Raw genomic sequence first — 19,042 nt, forward strand, 5'->3', positions numbered from 1 at the left:
AAGGAGAACAATTGATGCTTAATTGGCTTCCCCTACTTCCAAGGATAAGGTAGCAGTGAGCCCCTCCTAAAATTAACCCCTTACACTACTTTGTGATGTCACAGGGTCCCCAGCTGTTCCATGCTTCCTGTAGAGGAAGGAGGGGGGAGAATGAATGCAGCTCAAGCCCTCTCACCTGTATCCTAGACACCACCTGATCTTTACCCATAACCCTCCTGGCTTCAGTTTAAGGACAATGAATAACATTACTTCAAGTCATCAATATATAATACAAAATATACATATTTAAATTGAATTACAATGTCCCCTTAACCACATGTAATTGGACAATGCAGTTGTAGTCTGATGAGCTGGGGAAACAAAAGAAGGGCTATACAAAGTATTTGCTATAATTCACATATCATACTCGTTTTGTCACAGCAAGCTGTTGCGAAAATATGAAACTTATGCTAATAAAATAACCAGCAGTTCAGCATCAGCTACATCCCGGCACCTGCAATCTACACCCACAACACTTTTCTCATCAATATCCTCAATAGCGATCAGAGTTAGTCCTGCATCCAAGTTTCTAAGGCTAGATGACTCCTCCCCTATCCAGGATTCCTCAGATTAATTCTTAAGTGTTAGTCCCACTGCTGCTGCTGAGAGTGGATCTTCATCCCAGAAGCAGACCAAGAAGAAGTCCTACGAGTAGTTTACAACAATTGACTGTTAAATAATCCTTTGCAAAAGGAAACAAGTATGAAAGCTGTCACCCAGTTCCAAAGCAGATCACAGATGCCATGGCGACTATGCTAGTATTAGATCTGCATCCAATATCCACTATTAATGCAGTTGGTTTTAGACAGTTAATTGAGGTCTTGTGTCCCATTTACCAAATTCCATCAGGACACCATTTTACTAGAAAAGCTATTCATCCTCTCTACCAGAAGGTTTGTAAAAATTTAATCATTGGGCTACAAAATGACATTCTGCCCACTGTACACTTAACCACAGATATGTGGACAAGTGGAACTGGGCAAACTAAAGATTATATGACTGTGACAGCCCACTGGGTTGGTGATTTGCCTTCAGCAGAAACAGCAGCAACATGTACCCAACTATGTCACATTTTGCATAGGCAGGCTACTCTGTGTATCACCGGCTTCATTAAGAGTCATACAGCTGACAATCTGTTATAAAAACTAAGGGATGTCATTGCAACATGGCTTATCCCACTTGGACTCTCCTCAGGATATGTAATTTATGATAACACCACCAATATTGTGAGAGCATTACAGCTGGGTGAATTCCATCACATTCCCTGTTTTGCTCACACAATAAACGTGGTGGTGCAGAGCCTTTTGAAAAGGAAAGGGACGTGCTGGAGATGTTGTCTGTGGCCCGTAAAATATCTAGACATTTCCAGCAATTGGCAACAACATGTAGGAGATTGCAGCAGCTACAAGAACAATTTAATTTGCCCTGCCACCAACTGAAGCAAGAGGTGGTAGCAAGGTGGAATTCCATCCTATGTATATGCTTCTGATGATGGTGGAACAGCGAAAAGCCATACACGCTTACTCCCCAAGCCATGATATTGGGAAAGGAGGGGGAATGTCTTTTACTCAAGTGCAGTGAAGAATAATTTCCGTGTTGTCCAAGGGGCTGAAACCATTCAAAGTAGTCAATTGTGAAGTGAGTTCAGATACTGCTAGCTTGAGCAAAGTGATTCCCTTAATTAGATTCCCTTAAAAAGCAGCTTGAGAAACTGAAAGAAAGAATGAAACAAAGCAATTACACTAAGTATGTCAAACTTGTAGATCAAGTACTTTATTCGCCAGTACCAAGAGTTATCAAAATCTTGAAATCGGATCACTACATTTTGGCGACTGTGCTTGATCCTAGGTTTAAGAGCTATGTCTTCTCTTAACTGACCCAGATCTCAAGAGATGCAAGGAGCTCCTGGTGAGCAAGATGACAGCTCAAGTGTTACGTGACAAGATGGCGTCTCTTCCTTCAGTTTCTAACTTTCCCAAGAGACCCAGGGATGATGCAGATGACTCAGCACAACATTTTGACATCTGGTCTAAATGAATTGACCAAAAACCGTGACACCTCTGCCGTAACGCCACCTGATCCTACTAAATGTGGAAAAGATAATGTTCATAAAAAGGAACTACAATTTCCACAAGGAAGGGCTTTAGCGCCAATTACATCAAAGTACAGATACTTCTGTAATGGCGGATTCCAGTAGGGTTGAATTAATTATGTATGAGGATGATGCTAAGGATGATGACAACAACATTTTGCCATACTAGAGTTCATTAACAGCACTGTTAGCTTAGGTACCTTAAACCCATTGTTAGCTTGTTTTGTGGGGGCCCAAACAAACCAAGCACTTCAGCCACAAAAGTGGCACTCCTTGTCGTTGAAGTGCTTGGTTTGTTAAAGTGTGCATGTCCTTTTTAAGATCCAACATAAGGGTGGATAGGAGGGCCCAAGGATCATTCCATCTTGCACCACTTTTTCTTTCAGCTAGTGCTGTGTGCCAATGTTACTTAGATGTGCTATAGAATGTCGTGTGCTTTGCAAACTTATCTTTCCCAAGACACCAATTGATGATGCAGATGACTCAGCACAACATTTTGACATCTGGTCTACTCTAAAAGAATTGACCAAAATTCGTGACACCACAGCCATAACGCCACCTGATCCTACTATCAACATCCAAAGAATTGTGGTGGATTATTATTTATTTTTTTTAACAGTATAAATACAACTGTTTTTGTAAGGATTTACTCTGATATTTGCACCTCTGACCACTAGAGGTCTCTGTATTTGTAATTTGCCCTTAGATTTGCCCTTATCCAAGATGGCCAGAATGGCATCAAGGAGAAACCATCTTGGATCCTGTTTCCTGTTTGGGCCTATAATAGGTACTTCCTGGATCAGACATGTGCTTGAGTATTCTGTTTGTTCAGCTCCTGCTATTTGCTACACTTCCTGGCATCCATGGCTACCTGCTTGTGTACCGACCCGGCAAACGTTTGACTACCCTCTTGTGTACCGAACTGGCAAACGTCTGACTACTCGCTGGATATCTCCTCAGCTACTGGGCTTTAGATAATACCACCAGTATCGTTACAGTTTTATTAACAAAGAACAAAGTTACTTGCAGAAGAAATGTAAGCATGGATGTGTAAATAGACATGTATATGTATTATTCAAACCTTCCACTTTGCTGCCGTTTCATCAGTTTTGTGCAAAGTGTTTGTAATCTGCACTTTACGTCAGGTACCTATCTATAGTTTAATTTTTTGGGGATAGGGGCCGATTCGAAGCTCAGTGATGACCTTGCTTTTTGCTGTGAATGTCAATGGCTCTTTTTAGTGCATTGTCTGGAACAAGATCTAATATACTAATGTCAGAGTAATCACAGCCAATTTTTGGACACCTGGCTGATTTACCCTTCTGAAGCTTGTTTTCAATCATCCTTTCAATTGCTTCTCTCGTACGTGTGACCACATACTTTTGTTTTTCACTGATTTCACCATCTCCAGCTGTGTTATAGGACAAGTGAAATTCGCAGTGCTCTGGGTGACGACGATGTCCTCGTCTTCATCTTCCAAAGCTTCGTCTGCAGGGGTCAATGACACACCCATTTGTTTTCTCAGGTCTCTTAGCTGTTCTTTAAACTGGACATATTTTTTATCGCCCTGCCTCAGGGCCTCCTCTGTATAATTCTTCTAAAACGCAGTGTATCTCTCATGTACAAGCTCTCTTAAATCTGTGCTCTCATCCGGTGGGTCACGTTTTAACTTAAGTACGGTCTTCTCATCTGCATCTATATATAGTATTTTAAATCTCTGTTCAATGCAGCATTTTCCAACATGACGGATTCCATGCTGCCCACATGTGCTGTGTCACAGTCTGTCTGATGATGTAAAGCCACTCCAGTTGTAATATCCGTTCCTGTGTCTACATTAGTTTGGCAGTTCAGGGATGAGAGGGAGGTATCCACATAGGAAAAGGAGATTAAAGATGCAGCACGAGCAGACATGGTTTAATAATGTAGAGTTCATTGACAGCATTGTTGGGCTTAAGGCAGTTAAGCTATTGGTAGCTTGTTTTGTGGGGGCCCAAACAACCAAGCACTTCAGCCACAAAAGTGGCACTCTTTATCGCTGGAGTGCTTGGTTTGTTAAACTGTACATGTCCTTTTCAATATCTTACGTAAGGGTGGGTGGGAGGGCCCAAGGACAGTTCTATCTTGCAACACTTTTCTTTTCTACCACTGCTTTGTGGCAATGTTTCCTAGATCTGCTATGAACTGCTGTGTGTTTGTGTCGTTGCTCTGTCGCTTAGCATCCAGCTAGCTCGCTGCAGTCTTTGTCTGAAAGCGTATGAAAATAATATTGTGATCTGGAAGGTGGTCAAATTGACTGGAAATTTGTGTTATTGAGGTTAATAATGTAGGAGCAAAAAAAGAGCAAAATTATGTGATTTTAGCATATTAGCAATTTTTCTAAAAAATATAGAAAACCAAAACACGCGAGGGCGGTTTTACCAAAACACAAACTCAATACAGATCCAAAACCAAAATACGGGGGTCAGTGAATATCTCTAGTTAATTCTGACTCTTCCCCACTGGACCCACAAGCGTTTTCTGCTAATATTGCCATTATTCCCAAACCAAGAGAAGAGACAATTTCAAAGTGTAAATTATCTCTCAGTGGTCAGCAGTGCTGTAAGGAATCTTCTACATGAATTAAAGTAGAGGTGGTATTTATTACAGCTGAAAAGGTCATCTCTTCCAAGTTTTGCTGTACTGTAGAACTCAGGCTAGGTATTTCTAGTGGATACTATTAAAGTAACGTCATCGTTTTCCAATAAGCATTGTCTAAGCGATTTGTGTGGTTCCAAAGCACAAGCAATTTATTTAGCAAAAGCAAAAGTTTAGCAGTTCAATAAATTAGTAAAGTACAGCCGATACATGATACATATATGCATACTCTGCTGGATCCAGCGAGACAGTCCTTCAATAAAGAAGACTGTGGTCAGAGTGACTGTTTAGCTGGTTCCAGGGAGCTGTATATAAACACTTAGTGATACAGTGAAAACAATACAGATGAGTTGGCTTGCTTCCATTGGTTCAGGCTTCAGGAGGGTCCAGTGCAATGCAGGTCATTGGCCAGTTCAAACAACCCCCTCCAAGGGTGGGGGTCTGCTCTTCAGATGATGCATATTTAGTTGTCCCGCCAAGAACTGGTTCAAACTGGTCTATCAGCATTACACTGACAATATCATTCTAATCATTAATTTCCTATCATCGATAACTAGCGCACGCAATGTACGATCCTTTCGGCAAATGAACCGGACAACTGCGGATAAATAGGAGATTATAATGATACCAAACATGACATGCTTCCGGTGACCTGAACTTAAAATATCACTAAAGTGTACATATAACCTAATAATATATAACTATAAACCAAATAACATCTGCTCATGAACGACTGTGGAATGGAGCTATTATAAATATGAAATATATATATAAATGAAGGTGAAAGTGTGAGGGTATGTGTGCATGCTTTATCGTGCGATTGCGCCATGACACGTAACACATGGTGTACTGATCGCAATCGCACGGTAAAACGTCAAAACGTTCTTTTTTTTTTTTTTTTTTTTTGGGCGGTGGGGGGGGGGGGAGCAGGCTAGTTTAAAAAACAAACAAACATACTCACCTGATCGCGGAGCCGGCATCCCTCCTCTCTGCTGCTCTGTGCTCCATTCAGACTGTCTGAATGCCGGGTGTGATGTCATCATGTCATGCCCAGCATTCAGTCAGTCTGGAGCAATGGAGCACAGAGCAGCAGAGAAGACCAAGAAAGGAGAAAAGGTAAGTGAAGGGAGGAAACGAGGGGGGGGAGCAGGGGGGTTAAAAAACGGGGAAGCAGCATGACAGAGGGGTTAAAAAGCGAGGGGGGCATAGAGGGGTTAAAAACGGGGGGGGGGGGGGGGGCAGCATGACAGAGGGGTTAAAAACAGGGCTGCATGGCACAGTGGGGTTAAAAAACGGGTCAGCATGGCACAGTGGGGTTAAAAAATGGTGGGCAGCATGGCACAGTGGGGTTAAAAAAGGGGGGAGTCATGGCACAGTGGGATTGAAAAAGGGGGGAGCAGCATAGTATAGTGTGATGAAGGGGAGCCAGATGAAGGGGGCAAAAGCAGCATGGAGGGCGCAGTGTGATCATAAGGCATGGCGATGATTAAGGGGCACATTATTGTAATATTGGAGCTGGAGGAAGGCCTAATTATTAATCGTGGATGGTATTGATTTAACGCCAGGGTTGTTTGGAATTATCTAAATGTAGCTATTTTTTCCCAAATAGGGCCCCCAGCATTCCAGGATCCAGACAAGTTGCAACTAAAGAAACATGCAGCAACAGGTGGTGAAAGTGAGAAGAACAGGTAGGAGAGAGCAGGACAGTATGTGAAATGTTGTGATTCCAGTAGGGACAATGTCAATTTTTTTTGAGTGTTTGCCCAATGTAAGGTGGAGGCCAAGACTGAACTCTTTGTGTGCACACTGCATTTTTTCTATACTACACTTTGGTGCTAGATGTCCTGAAAGTCAGGAGTGCTTGGACATATGTGATGCTCGGGCGAATTGAGAGCCTAGTGATTTTGATGTGTTAGCCACGCCCCAATGGCACATTTGCCACGCCCCAAAATGCATGACCACACACCCGATTTTTTTTTTTTACCATACTCAACTATGAGGGGGGCCCCATGAATTTGTTGTACCGGGGCCCTGAATTCCTCTTGGCAGCCCTGATTGCATGGTCATACTAAAATGTTAGAGTAACATTACCTTGAATGGTCTGACCAATATGAAAAATACCGAGTAACATGATGGCTTTGGCTTGACTTTACAGGGACCAACACACACAAGGATATTCTGTATCTCAGTAATATTGCTCCCAGCACTTAAAAAAATTATTTTAAGAGGAATGATGACGATGCCTATCGCATACTCCTGTACTGGAAACATGCTCTTGGCTTGATTAACGTTTAAACTCCTACTTTCTCTTGCTTTTTCTCACTCCATCTTCACTTCATTTTCCCTGTCTTTGTGTTTTTGTTTTTAGTTTTAATGATACTTATGTATATTTTTTCATTTGTTTATGACGTAATACAGCATTTTTCTTTTTGACATTTGAATTTGCATCTTACTGTACTTACCAAAGTATGTTACTTGTATGTTTTAATTTTTCCTTTTATTGATACATTACATATTTTTTATTCTCTATTTTATCGTAGTAAAATAATAAACCCTTTCAAAATATTCTCCTTTCTTAGACTTATAAGGCCAAATATACTTTCATTACATGATCCAAGACAGAAAAAAAACAAGTTGTTTTTGTTGTTTTGTTACAGATAAAATCTCATTTGGTGCAGAACTTAAACAGAGTGCAAACATCTTTTTCATCTGAGATTTTGGTTGCAAACTCTAGTCAGGATCACTGTGTGTTTAAAGAACCCAGGGAGATGCAACTTAATAGTGGAGGTAGATCAGTTGCAGGAGGAAAATCCACTTTTTTGCCCATTGCTAGTGCACAGCTCAATACAAATGATCAGAGTCTTCATGATCAAGCCCAGGTATTTATTATTTATAATAGAGTAGTACACAAATACAGCACTGAAAAATATATAACAGATAACTTTGTAATTTATTAATCATTAACTCTTGCGAGCAATGATTATGTACAAAAGCGTTTTATGTAATGGATCTAACTCTAGAAGCTAATGGAAAACGGGAGAATCATACTCTGATATAATCTGTCTAGGTAAAATGTTCCTTCTCAAGTGAGGTGAGCAAAAAAACTTTTTCTGCTAGAGCAGTGTTTCTTAAACCTGGTCCGCAGGACCCCTAACAGTGCATGTTTTCTATGTCTCCTTGCTTTAGCACAGGTGTATTCATTGCTAACTGACACAGATCCACAGATGATATCATTATTTCCATTGTCACCTGGAAAACAGGCACTGTTAGGGGTCCTGAGGACTGGGTTTGAGAAACACTGTGGTAGAAAGGAAATTATATGAAACCCATTCATGAAAGTTGCCCTGTGTAGTATCAATATGTAGAGCACTTTTTTCACATTGTTGTCCTTATGCCGATTGCAGGTTCCAGATCTGAGGTTGATTCACTCCACTACCGGCATAGATGATATAGTGAGCTGCCTGTATGATTCCTCTGAGGTTTTCGGTGAGGAAGATGGAAATGGACCAGGGAGCAATTTAGATAGAATTGAGAAAAATGCAGTGTGTCAAAGTTATCTTGGCCCCAGAAAGATAGTAGACTCAAAGACAACAGATATAACTCAGTCTTCAGCTGTGGCAGTTATGATAAATAATCCTCTTCTGTGCTTTACACAGGTAAAACTATACTTGAGAGAAAAGCTGTTAAAGACCCTACATTTCTCCTTTTTCTTGTCCAATATTTATATATTTACTTACAATTTTCGTTGGCATTTTAAATCGCAAGCAATTTATTTTTCATTTTCCCTTATGACTTATCCAATCAGTCGTTTTAGAAGTTAAACAGATGTCAAGTACTGAAGTGAAATAGTTAAATATTCTAGTAATGTTTTAAAATGTAAGGAAATGCAGAAGTGATTTGAAGTTGGATATTAGCATGCATGGGTTGTCTGACTATCTAGGGCAGTTACAGGTAACACGATATACTTTAGGGCTGCATGGTTAAGTAGCTGGTGACAAATGCAGGGAGTTGGGAGCTGTCTGCTTTGTGGATCTGTGTGGTGATGTGTGCACATATCTGTCTCTAAGATTTTGTTCCTCTGATTCACGAGGATAAGCCTGCTCAGAAAGGTGACATGTCTTGACAGTTCCAAAGTGGAAATGTATATTCCCCACCCTTTTCTTTAGAAGTGTGGTAAATTCAGTTGATGCCTTGTTAATAGGTGAATTGTCCAGTGAATGAACGGTTAAGGGAATTCTCTTATTTAGAAGATGGTGCATGTAGAAGAGACAACATAAAAACATTTTTGAGATCTAAAAAATTTGGTTTAAAGATTGAGGTAATAGTTAGAATTGTGAAAACCAAAAAACAGGAGAGGTGCAGAAATTACCAATGATTGAACGCATAAAGCCAGCAAATGAACACACATGCCCAGTGAATAAACAATGAGACTTACTTTTAATAAAACGAAAGGTAACAGATCAACTTATATAGATTTTATATTTAAATCAGGTAAAATTTTATTGCATTTTTTCCTTTAAACAACAACAAAAACAAAAACCCAACACAGTAGGTTATCTCCCCAACTATACCCCATACAGTGATACAAGTATTGTCAAGTATATGTACACCATGCAGTTAGGAAAAGCATTTCCAAGTAAAGATATATACATTTTTCCAAGATATAGTGAAATAATGGTACAGCTTTGGCAATACAAGATACAATCGTTGATCTTAATAACATAATAGGCGGCTGGATGTCTGCCCCAAGCTTCAATCAGGAGAGTTCCACTTCTCTCAATCCCTCCGTGACATACGGGGATATATAGATTTTATATTTAAACAAATGTTTTATGCATTGAAATTGAAAATGTTCATTCACTGAACTATTTGCCTTACTTAGATTTCTGTCCAGAAAAGTGTATATTTACCACTTTCTAAGTCTACTTCTCACGGGCTGGCTGGGCTGGGGGGGCATCTGCCCCCGTGCTGGTGCCATCGTGGGCTACCCAGTGCTTTTTTTTGTAAAAAAAAAAAGGTGCCGGAACTCACGTCTTATTAATCTTTTATGAAAATTATATATATATATATATATATATATAACATAAATTTACTCCCTTCCTTGCCCCTCACACACTTGACAATTGTAAAATAAAAATAATTACTCTTACCTCCTTCTGGCTGGCTGGCAAGGCTGCAGTCCAGATGCACTGATGTCTAAAGCAGAATGCTGTCCAGTCTTCACTGCTGTCCAGGAGTAGACGCAGGATATCTAGAGGGGAGGCCCCATATGTTAGATTTAATAATACAAACAAAACAACTGGACATCACTCACCTGTTACACACTGACATGTCCGCTGCTGCCTACCAACTTTTCTCACATATGCCCACTAGCTATTCTGATCCCTATTCTGCCCCCCTCGTTTTTTTGTGGCCCTCTCTCTCTGCCCCCTCGTTTTTTTGTGGCCCTCTATTTCTGCTCCCTCATTTTTCTGTAGCCCTCTTTATGCGCCCCCTTCTTTTTTCTGTAGCCCTCTTTCTGCTCCCCCTCCCTCGCTTTCTGTAGTCTGTATTACTTACTCTGTATGTATGCTTCTTTTCACTCTTCTCAGTTCGATCGCGGCTCCTCTCGCTGTCTTGCTTCCGGCCGACAGAAGCAGGACACACTTAGATGCAGTGCTGCACTGTAGCAGCACCGCAGAGAAAAAAAAAAAAGTTTAAAAAAAAGGTGCCGGAATGCCGTTCCCAGCGTTCAATGGGGAAAAAAACCCTGGGGCTACCTTAGGCTGAGTGACCGGGCCACCTGCATTTTTTCCTTTAAAATGTACCTAATAGGTTGCAGAGTTGAGTCTTGTCCCCTGGGCTAAAACTTGCCAGCCTTCTCTTAACTGCTGGGAGCTCACTGTTGCAACAGCTTTATTCAACATTGAAGTTTTGGACTCTTGCTAGTTCAGGGACAGAACAATCCATACTTGTGACAGGTTTTACCACCTATGCCACCCTCTCTGCTGTTGCTGGGAACCGGCTGGGCTTACTTTGCCACCGTTCCCTTTCGTTATCCCAAATGCGCCCTCTTGCCGCAGTAGGAGGGGCTTACAATTGCTGCCACCACTGGACTCCTTACCGGCATCTAGTACTGGATTTCTTCTGGGTAACTGACGCTGCTAATGTACCTCTTGCTGGTGTACCTGGCCTGGTACTCCTGACCTCTTCTGATTGATCAGGGTTGCTGTGGATGGATCCCCCCTGGCCTATCACACTGGCCAGAGCTGCTTGGTGGCGGGCAGAGTGGGGGTATCGGAAAAGCTGGGTCCAAACCTCAGAAACAGCCGGGAATGGATTAGATTTTGTGTCTAATCTGTAGGTCACAGGGATAGAGAAGTTTTTCAAGCAGGTCTTTGAAGCAAGTGATGTTTATTTGCTCACATTGATTAGAGGTACCAGGAGCAGGTCCGATGAAGCAATAAGAACAATTTTCAATGCAAGACAGGGCTTTATATATAGATTTGAACATCGCCTCACAGGCTATTTTTAGAATCGGGATACAATTTGTTTATCTAATTATGAATTTACATGCAATGCAAAGCTAACAATATTTACACTTCTATGTTATGTGCTAAAACTTGATGCTTGCATTTTCTTTTCTTTTTTTCCCAATAATACATTTTATTGAAGCTTTCAGTTGCATTATCTGAGATCTAGTAACGCCAGACAATCAGGCAGCGGCCTCCAGCTGGGTATACAGGCTAAACAGATTTTTGTCACTTCACATAAAGACTTACTTAACATTTCCTGCTATCAGCAAACAGACTTCTTGCAAAGATACAAACCCAAACAATGACACTTGCATACAAAACAAATCCCAATGTAACACAATAAGTGCATTTCAAATTATACATAGGTGCCTGCACCTCTGATTGAAACACATATCTACAATAAATTACTTTTATAAGATCCAGCCACAAGTAAGTTATTTATTAGTGATCCAGTCACAATACTCTTCCTCTGTCCTGTCACCCAGTCATACTGTCCCCTGAGCTAGTAGTGTTAAAGGACTCTTTACAACACTCACTGTGTAAGTATAGGGTCAAGGCTGGGGTCACACCACTGTGTAAATCTTTTGTATCTGTCCCTACCTGAGTCTCTTCTTAGGGGCTAGCTTAGAATACATCTCTCCCCTCGCCCCCTTATAGTAATGTTTGTGGGAACCCACCAGCTCTGGCACAAACTAGTACATACTTAACCTCTGGCCTTCCAGTTAAACTCTTACCTCACAGTGTGGAACACTACCGCTTCCACACTACTGTATTTATAAGGTTAAGACTAGGGTCACCCTACTGTTCACCTCGCAACTATTACTACTGAGTCTTCTCTTGTGGACTAACTCAGAGAACACCCTCCTCTCCCATAGACTCATTCACGTGAGACCTCACACTATCTGCTACAGATGTATGCCAGTTTAGGTACAGATGGATACACACTTTCCTCCGCCCTCCCTCCCAGTCAGATTGTACCCTTACCTCAGGACACAGTACCTGAGGAAAAACATTGCTAGTTTCTAACATAGCAAAGTTAGTATCACCTGAGACATATTAGGCAAGTATTTCACCTAAAGCACTACCTAGCAAAACATTTGTGAGAATGTTGTCTGATACCCCTACTTCATGCAGTCTCCTCTATGTACCCTATTCCATGTACAACCGTTGGCACTGCAGTGTGGATTGCTCGAAACACCTTTCACAGAAATAGCATTTCCATGTATTGTATACTCAGAGCCCTAAAGCGCTGGACATAGAAGGGTAATGTCAGCAACTGTGTTTCGTAATCCTCACCACCCACATTGACAGATTTGCAGGTTGGCCTTTTGGCTCTCTTGGGGTACAGCAGCACATAGGACATCTGGGTCAGATCTTAAGGATGGTATCCCTATATAGTTGCATAATACCTCTATTTTCAGCAGCTTTGTGGACGAGTGCGCTTCCATTGTTCTGTGTGTACTATTTTCAGTGGTTCTGATCCCTAAAACTGGCAATTTATAAAATTTCATTACACTTAAAATGTTCTTCTTTGCCAAAACACCCTCCTTTGTGACTTGGCAAGTGGTCTGCTGGTATGCTAATCAGTTTTACAACCGGTTTATTGCTCTCTGTTCAAAAACAGTTCTAGTAATAGGTTCTATAAGGGTTATTCCACATCAAATCAACAGGGTTTCAAACTGACCGTTTCAGATTTTTTGTTAAAAAAATTGCAGCTTTAAAAGGCATATAACTTCAATACCAGTGTACATATCAGTCTAAAACTTGGAAGTTTCCGATACAGATGTATTAAATATGTGACTCCATACTGTAGATCTGAACTATATATACAGGGATAGGTTATGATCCCCGTATATAGAGCATACATTCTTTGAGAGTCCACAAAGGGAAATCCAGTCTTTAATTTAGGAGTCTAATGTTGGGAAGTGCATATTACATTTCCTTTTAATTCCTATCAGCAATTTATGGTCACTTCTTTAGGGTTGTGGCAACACAGCCGCATTTATATTTATTTTTGTGTAGATCTGCAGAGATATTATTGTGGGATTACAGAGGTGGTACCTTGCAAAACTATAGACGAGTCCTTATATCAATTTGCAGCTCTCACTAATCTAATACACATATATACACGTATATATGTATGTATGTGTGTGTATATATATATATATATATATATATATATATATATATATATATATATATATATATACACACACATTTTATATATATATGCATACGTGTGTGTGTATATATATATATATATATATATATATATATATATATTTACACATGTATATGTGTATACAAAAGGTCAAAAGGTCAATGGTATAGGATATGCATCAATTTTCAACAATGGCATAGATATGAATACAAACAAATCAGCAAACCCCTAGATGTCTCACTTGGGTATGGATCTTTTGAGACTAAGCTTTGGTGATGAATCAGATGGGCGTAGTATCTTGTCTTTAAAAGACAAGATACTTTGTCCTCAAATATAGTTGTCAGGAATCCACAAAAAAAGCTATCTTAGGGGTACAGGCCATGTCCTTGAAGTCCTTAATAAAGTAGAGAGGAAAGATGGATACACACTTGACACATGTGACGTTGCTTCCCTGTACACGATCATTGAACACAAGGCAAGTTGTGCCCACATTCGGAACATTCTAACTAACAAATCTAACCTACCTGGGGAGCAAATTGAATGAGCATAAGTATTTTTGTTCAGAAGACTGCTTCTAAAAACAGGTTAGCGAAACAGCTTTGGGCGTGAAATTTGCGCCAGGTTACACAAACCTGTTTATGGCAGAATGGGAGAACATGGCCATTTGGAGTAACAACCCCTATGCCCAACATGCACTGAGGTGACATCGCTACATTGACGATGTCCTCTGTATATGGACAGGCCCAAAATACAAGCTTGATCTATTCCTTGAGTACATCAATCAAAATTGCCTGAATAATTGTCTGGCAGATGCATAAGTTCAAGTATCTCAGAGTCTATACACCTCTTCATATGACCAACTCTATAAGGAAAATATTCCCTGCCTTCTGACTGGAATCAAATAGGACCTCAAGTGCGGTGTGACTTTATTCTATCGTGGCTGGGGAGGATTATCGCTGTCAAGATGATCCTGGTCCCCAGATTCCTATATCTCTTCCAGACTCTTCTGGTGAAGGTACCAGACTCCATCTTCTGGGACCTGCAGTCTTCTTTTCTGAAATTTGTTTAGTGGGGTAAGCCCCTAGAATCTTGGTGACAGTACTCAGGAAGCCCAGGGCCTGGGTAAGCAGAGGCTTTCCCAATATCAAATTTTATAATTTGGCCTCTCACCTCAGCCAGGTGGCCACACCTATGTTCCCCACCGGACCGTAGCATGGGTGGATCTGGAAACACATTTCACAGGTGTCCGCTTCCTAGCCTCTCTCTGGGGCCTCCCTAGCACAGACAGACCGCCTGTTACCTCTTCCGTCCAGTTTCTCTAATTTAGTCTGTCTCTCTGGGACACATGCCGGTCCAGGGAATAACTGTCCGCTCCTGTTTCCCCCCTGACCCCACTCTTGAACAATCCACGCTCCACCCTCATTAATTCCTCTCCTTAATTTAATCACTGGATCCCAGCTGGGATATGGGTAGTCTTCGACCTTTCCACCCACTTTTCTTCTAGTTCTTCCAGGTCCGACACTTTGCTGGATCCTTGCCCCCCCCCCCCCCCCCTCTCCCCCTGAAACTTTACGGGTGTTCACCTTCTTCGAGCACCTGTATTTACATTCCCCGCTTACTTAAGGGATGATATCTGTAATATATAATTGGCTGATAGAGACCACCTTTGACACGCAAGGACGCCACAAATGGGAGTGGGAGAGAGAACTGGGATCCCCTCTGGATGAGTCTTGCGTGGAAGAGGTCAGGAAGGGGATCGCCAGGAGATCGATCTCCACACTAATTAAGGAAACGGCCTATAAATTGTACTACAGATGGTACTATACTCCCGACAAGCTATCTAAAATATTTCCTACGTCCACTCCGAGCTGCTGGCGGGATTGTGGTCAGAGCGGCATGATGCTTCACATTTGGTGGACTTGTCCACATATAACACCCTTCAGGATCATGGTCCTCTCGCACATAAATACTGTATCAGAACAATAAGTGACTAAGGACCCCTAGTCATTCCTTCTCTCTTGCCCCCTGTCTGATGAGCGCACATCTTCTAATAAGCTAATCTCCCATTACTGCTGCTTAATCCGTGATTGCTAATCATTGTATGAATTCCAACCCTCCTTCCATGCAGGGCCTTTGGAACTATGTATGGCACATCACAAGCATGGAAAGTATTACCTACTACCTCCACGACAAACCACATAAATATGACAAGATATGGGCTCCTTGGTATCTCCGGGAAAACCGTAGCTGCATACCCGCCCAAGTTCCACCCCGCAACAGACTGTGGTCCGCCTCCAAATCCTCCGGGCTGGGTGTGGGCCAAGTTGGGAAAGTGCTGTGTATATGTTGATGTTTGTTTCCCATGACAGCAGGTGACCCTCCCCCCACTCTTCTATCTATAGATCCATTATTTTAATCCCATTGGACCCAGTCACTGAGCCATTAGTGTCTGTTTCACACCACCACCACCACATTCTTCTATTATCTCTGGTTTCACTCTTATGGCCCCTCCTCCCCTCATTTATAAAACCCCAAATAAGAGGAGCCACCTTGTATTCTTTTCATGTTGTTTTCTCTTTAAATAAATACATTTTAACATAAAGAGGTTGATTGCAATTCATATATTTCATCTTCTAGCAGTCACCATAGGAATTGGCTACAAAACATTCGGAAAGGCCAATTTACTAAGGCGTAATTGCTCAAATTATGAGCAATATGACATACAGGCTAACATTCTCAAAGAGTGGTTTATAGAGCGAAAGTATGACAAAGAAAATGAACATGCATACAAATATTTAAAGAACACAAATCGTGAAAGTCTCCTTAAAAGAAAAAAAGAAAGGTACACGTGAGGGCCCTATCCAGTTTCCATTTATCACAAGGTTCAGTCAAAATTTTAAGAGTCGAAGATTTCATTAAGAGGCACTGGAAGGTACTATTAGATGACAACAAAATGAGGGAAATCTTACCCGCCAGGCTCAGGTTTATCTATAAGAGGGCCAACAATCTCAAAAATCCCAGGTCATTCTCCCATTCCCGTTCATGCCATCGTGGTGTGTCGAGGGTGGACTCTAAGCCAATTATAAATCCCAGATATCATCCCTTTGGTGAGTGGGGAATACAGACACACATGCTTATAGAAAGTGAGGGTTCGGAGAGCTTCATCGGAGGGCAAGGACTGTGCGCAGTGTTGGACCTGGAAGTATTCAAAGAAAAGCGGGCAAAAAGGTTCATACTTGCAGTAAAGATCTGACATAGAGGCCCATTGACAACCAGGTCCGAGCTCACCCATATTCTCGCATGTATCCAATGCTTAAATTGCTTTGATAAGTTACCGGGACTAAAGTATGGATTGCTCCAGAGGTGAAATAAGTCTGGAAAAGGTATAGAAGTTTAGGGATCAGGTTTAATTTTACAGCGATGTACCTCCCCTGCCACGATATAATATAGCTCCTCCATATCTCTAGGTCTTGTTTAATTTTAGTCAGAAGGGGGAGGAAATGTTCACAATATACCCTATCTTAGGAAGAGGTGATGTAGATTCCAAGATACTTGATTTTATTTGCCTGCCAGCGCAATGCAAAATTAGCCTGTAGGTTGGTCTTGAGAGAAGGGGGGACATGGAGGAGCATGGCCTCCAATTTGGTAAAGTTAATTCTATAATCTGACAGAAGGTCATACTCATCCATGAGTCTGTATATGGCGGGCAGCGATTCTTGGGGGTTCGACAGGGAGAGGAGTATGTCATCAGCAAAGAGGGAGACCTTGAATTCTCTGGGTCCCACCTCCACACCCCTTATCACAGTCATCTGTCTAATCATTGCCGCCAAGGGTTCTATAACTAGCGCAAAGATAAAGGACGATTAGTGGCAGTCCTGCCTCATCCCGTTGGAAAGGGAGAGAGGGTTAGATAAAGAGCTGTTAATCAAAACCCTACCTGTAGGGAAATTATAGAGGGTAGATAACCCCGTCAGAAATTCAGCCAAGAAGCCATACACCTTCATATCATGAAACATAAAGTCCATGAAATCCGGTCGAATGCCTTTTCTGCACCCAGGGAGAGCAACATGGCCGGGAGACGTCTCTGGTTGATTATTTGGACTAGGTCTATCGTGCAACCGGTATTATCCCTAGCCTGGCGACCCAGGATGAACCCCACCTGATCGTAATGGATCTTAGCCGCGGCTATTAACATCTGATAACTGAAAACAACCACATCTGGCGTTTGATATACGTCGGAAATCACAGAGGGACTCCAAGAGGGCCTGATTCATTAAGGATCTTAACTGAAGAAACTTCTAATTTAGTCTCCTGGACAAAACTAGGGGTGCAAATTAGCATTCTGTTTTGTACATAAGTTAAATACTGGATATTTAACTTATGTGCAAAACAGAAAAACTAATTTGCATTGTAACATGGTTTTGTCCAGGAGACTTAAATAAGAAACTTCTTCATTTAAGATCCTTAATGAATCAGGCTCCTTGTCTTTAAAACCGCAATGGACATCAGATTCACCATCAAAGCATAGTCTCAACAGATCCATGCCCAAGTGAGACATCAAGGTGTTTGCTTATTATTCATATTTATTTTTATATCTATGCCACTGTGGAATGGTGAAGCATTAATTTATATCATACTCTGTACCACTGACCCTTTTGTGTACACTCTAATGAAAGGTTTATCCAAAGGCTTTACAGCAACATATGTGTATATATATAAATGTACGCCTAATTATGGGAGCTGCAGCTTAGGAAGAATTTTGCTTTATTGCTGACTGTTGCAAATGCATTGATACAATAAACTGTATTATTTCATGTCCTTTTACTTGACATGAACATATGATATAGGTTATTCATATACCTATCTCACATTTCTGCGCCAGGGGACAAAATTATCTTTTATTAAACACATAGTTGACTGGCTGATTGTTTATTCATAGTTGCCTTTTATCACAGATAAAGCCAGGTGACATAAAGCAGGTCTCTGAAGCATACATCGAAATACCTTTGTTTACCTACACACCATGGTTTGCTGGAAATCATGTTATCAAAAGCAATTTAATTTTTAAGAGAGATCATTCCAAATTTTTCTGTTAGGCTGCAATCATGACATGTACATTATAATATTTGAAAGAAATGCTTTTCTTCATCTGATCATATTCATACAGGGCAACACAGTGGCTTAATGGTGAGAATTTCTGCCTCACAGCACTGGGGTCGTGAGTTTACCTATGGCTGATGAGCCTATGCAAGTTGGGAGATCTCGGTTGACTCCGTAAGAACGTGATCGTAGACGGCGTGAGAAGTTGTGTATCTATTGTGGCGATTCTGGCCATTTCTTGAACACCTGTTGTAAGAGGCCGGGAAACGCCAGACCCTGATCTGTTCTGGGGAGGTCAGATTGGGGCTAGAGGAAACCTCCTCTTCCATGGCTTGTACCATTCCAGTTTCGGTGCTGATGGATTCTAAGAGACATTGTACCCAAGCCTTGATTGATTCATTTCACAAGACTTAGTTACCTTATGGGCCATCCCATTTGTTCCCCTAGAGAATCCTGTTGTCATCACAGCTATTGATGGCTCTCGACTTCCAAAAAGTGTGA

The 19,042-nt window shown here is 41.3% G+C and overlaps 1 protein-coding gene across 7 annotated transcripts in view; it reads left to right on the top strand.

The window, feature by feature from the left end:
- BRD8 (bromodomain containing 8) overlaps positions 1 to 19,042 on the top strand; it is a 104,602-nt gene that overhangs the window by 39,181 nt on the left and 46,379 nt on the right. For all 7 annotated transcript variants that reach the window (XM_075209106.1, XM_075209107.1, XM_075209110.1 and 4 more), the window contains 2 exons: positions 7,423 to 7,644; positions 8,170 to 8,421. In XM_075209106.1, the coding sequence (XP_075065207.1) occupies positions 7,423 to 7,644; positions 8,170 to 8,421 (474 nt within the window). The remainder of the gene's footprint in view (positions 1 to 7,422; positions 7,645 to 8,169; positions 8,422 to 19,042) is intronic.

This window comes from Mixophyes fleayi, chromosome 4, assembly GCF_038048845.1.
Source record: "Mixophyes fleayi isolate aMixFle1 chromosome 4, aMixFle1.hap1, whole genome shotgun sequence".
Taxonomy (NCBI): Eukaryota; Metazoa; Chordata; class Amphibia; order Anura; family Limnodynastidae; genus Mixophyes; species Mixophyes fleayi.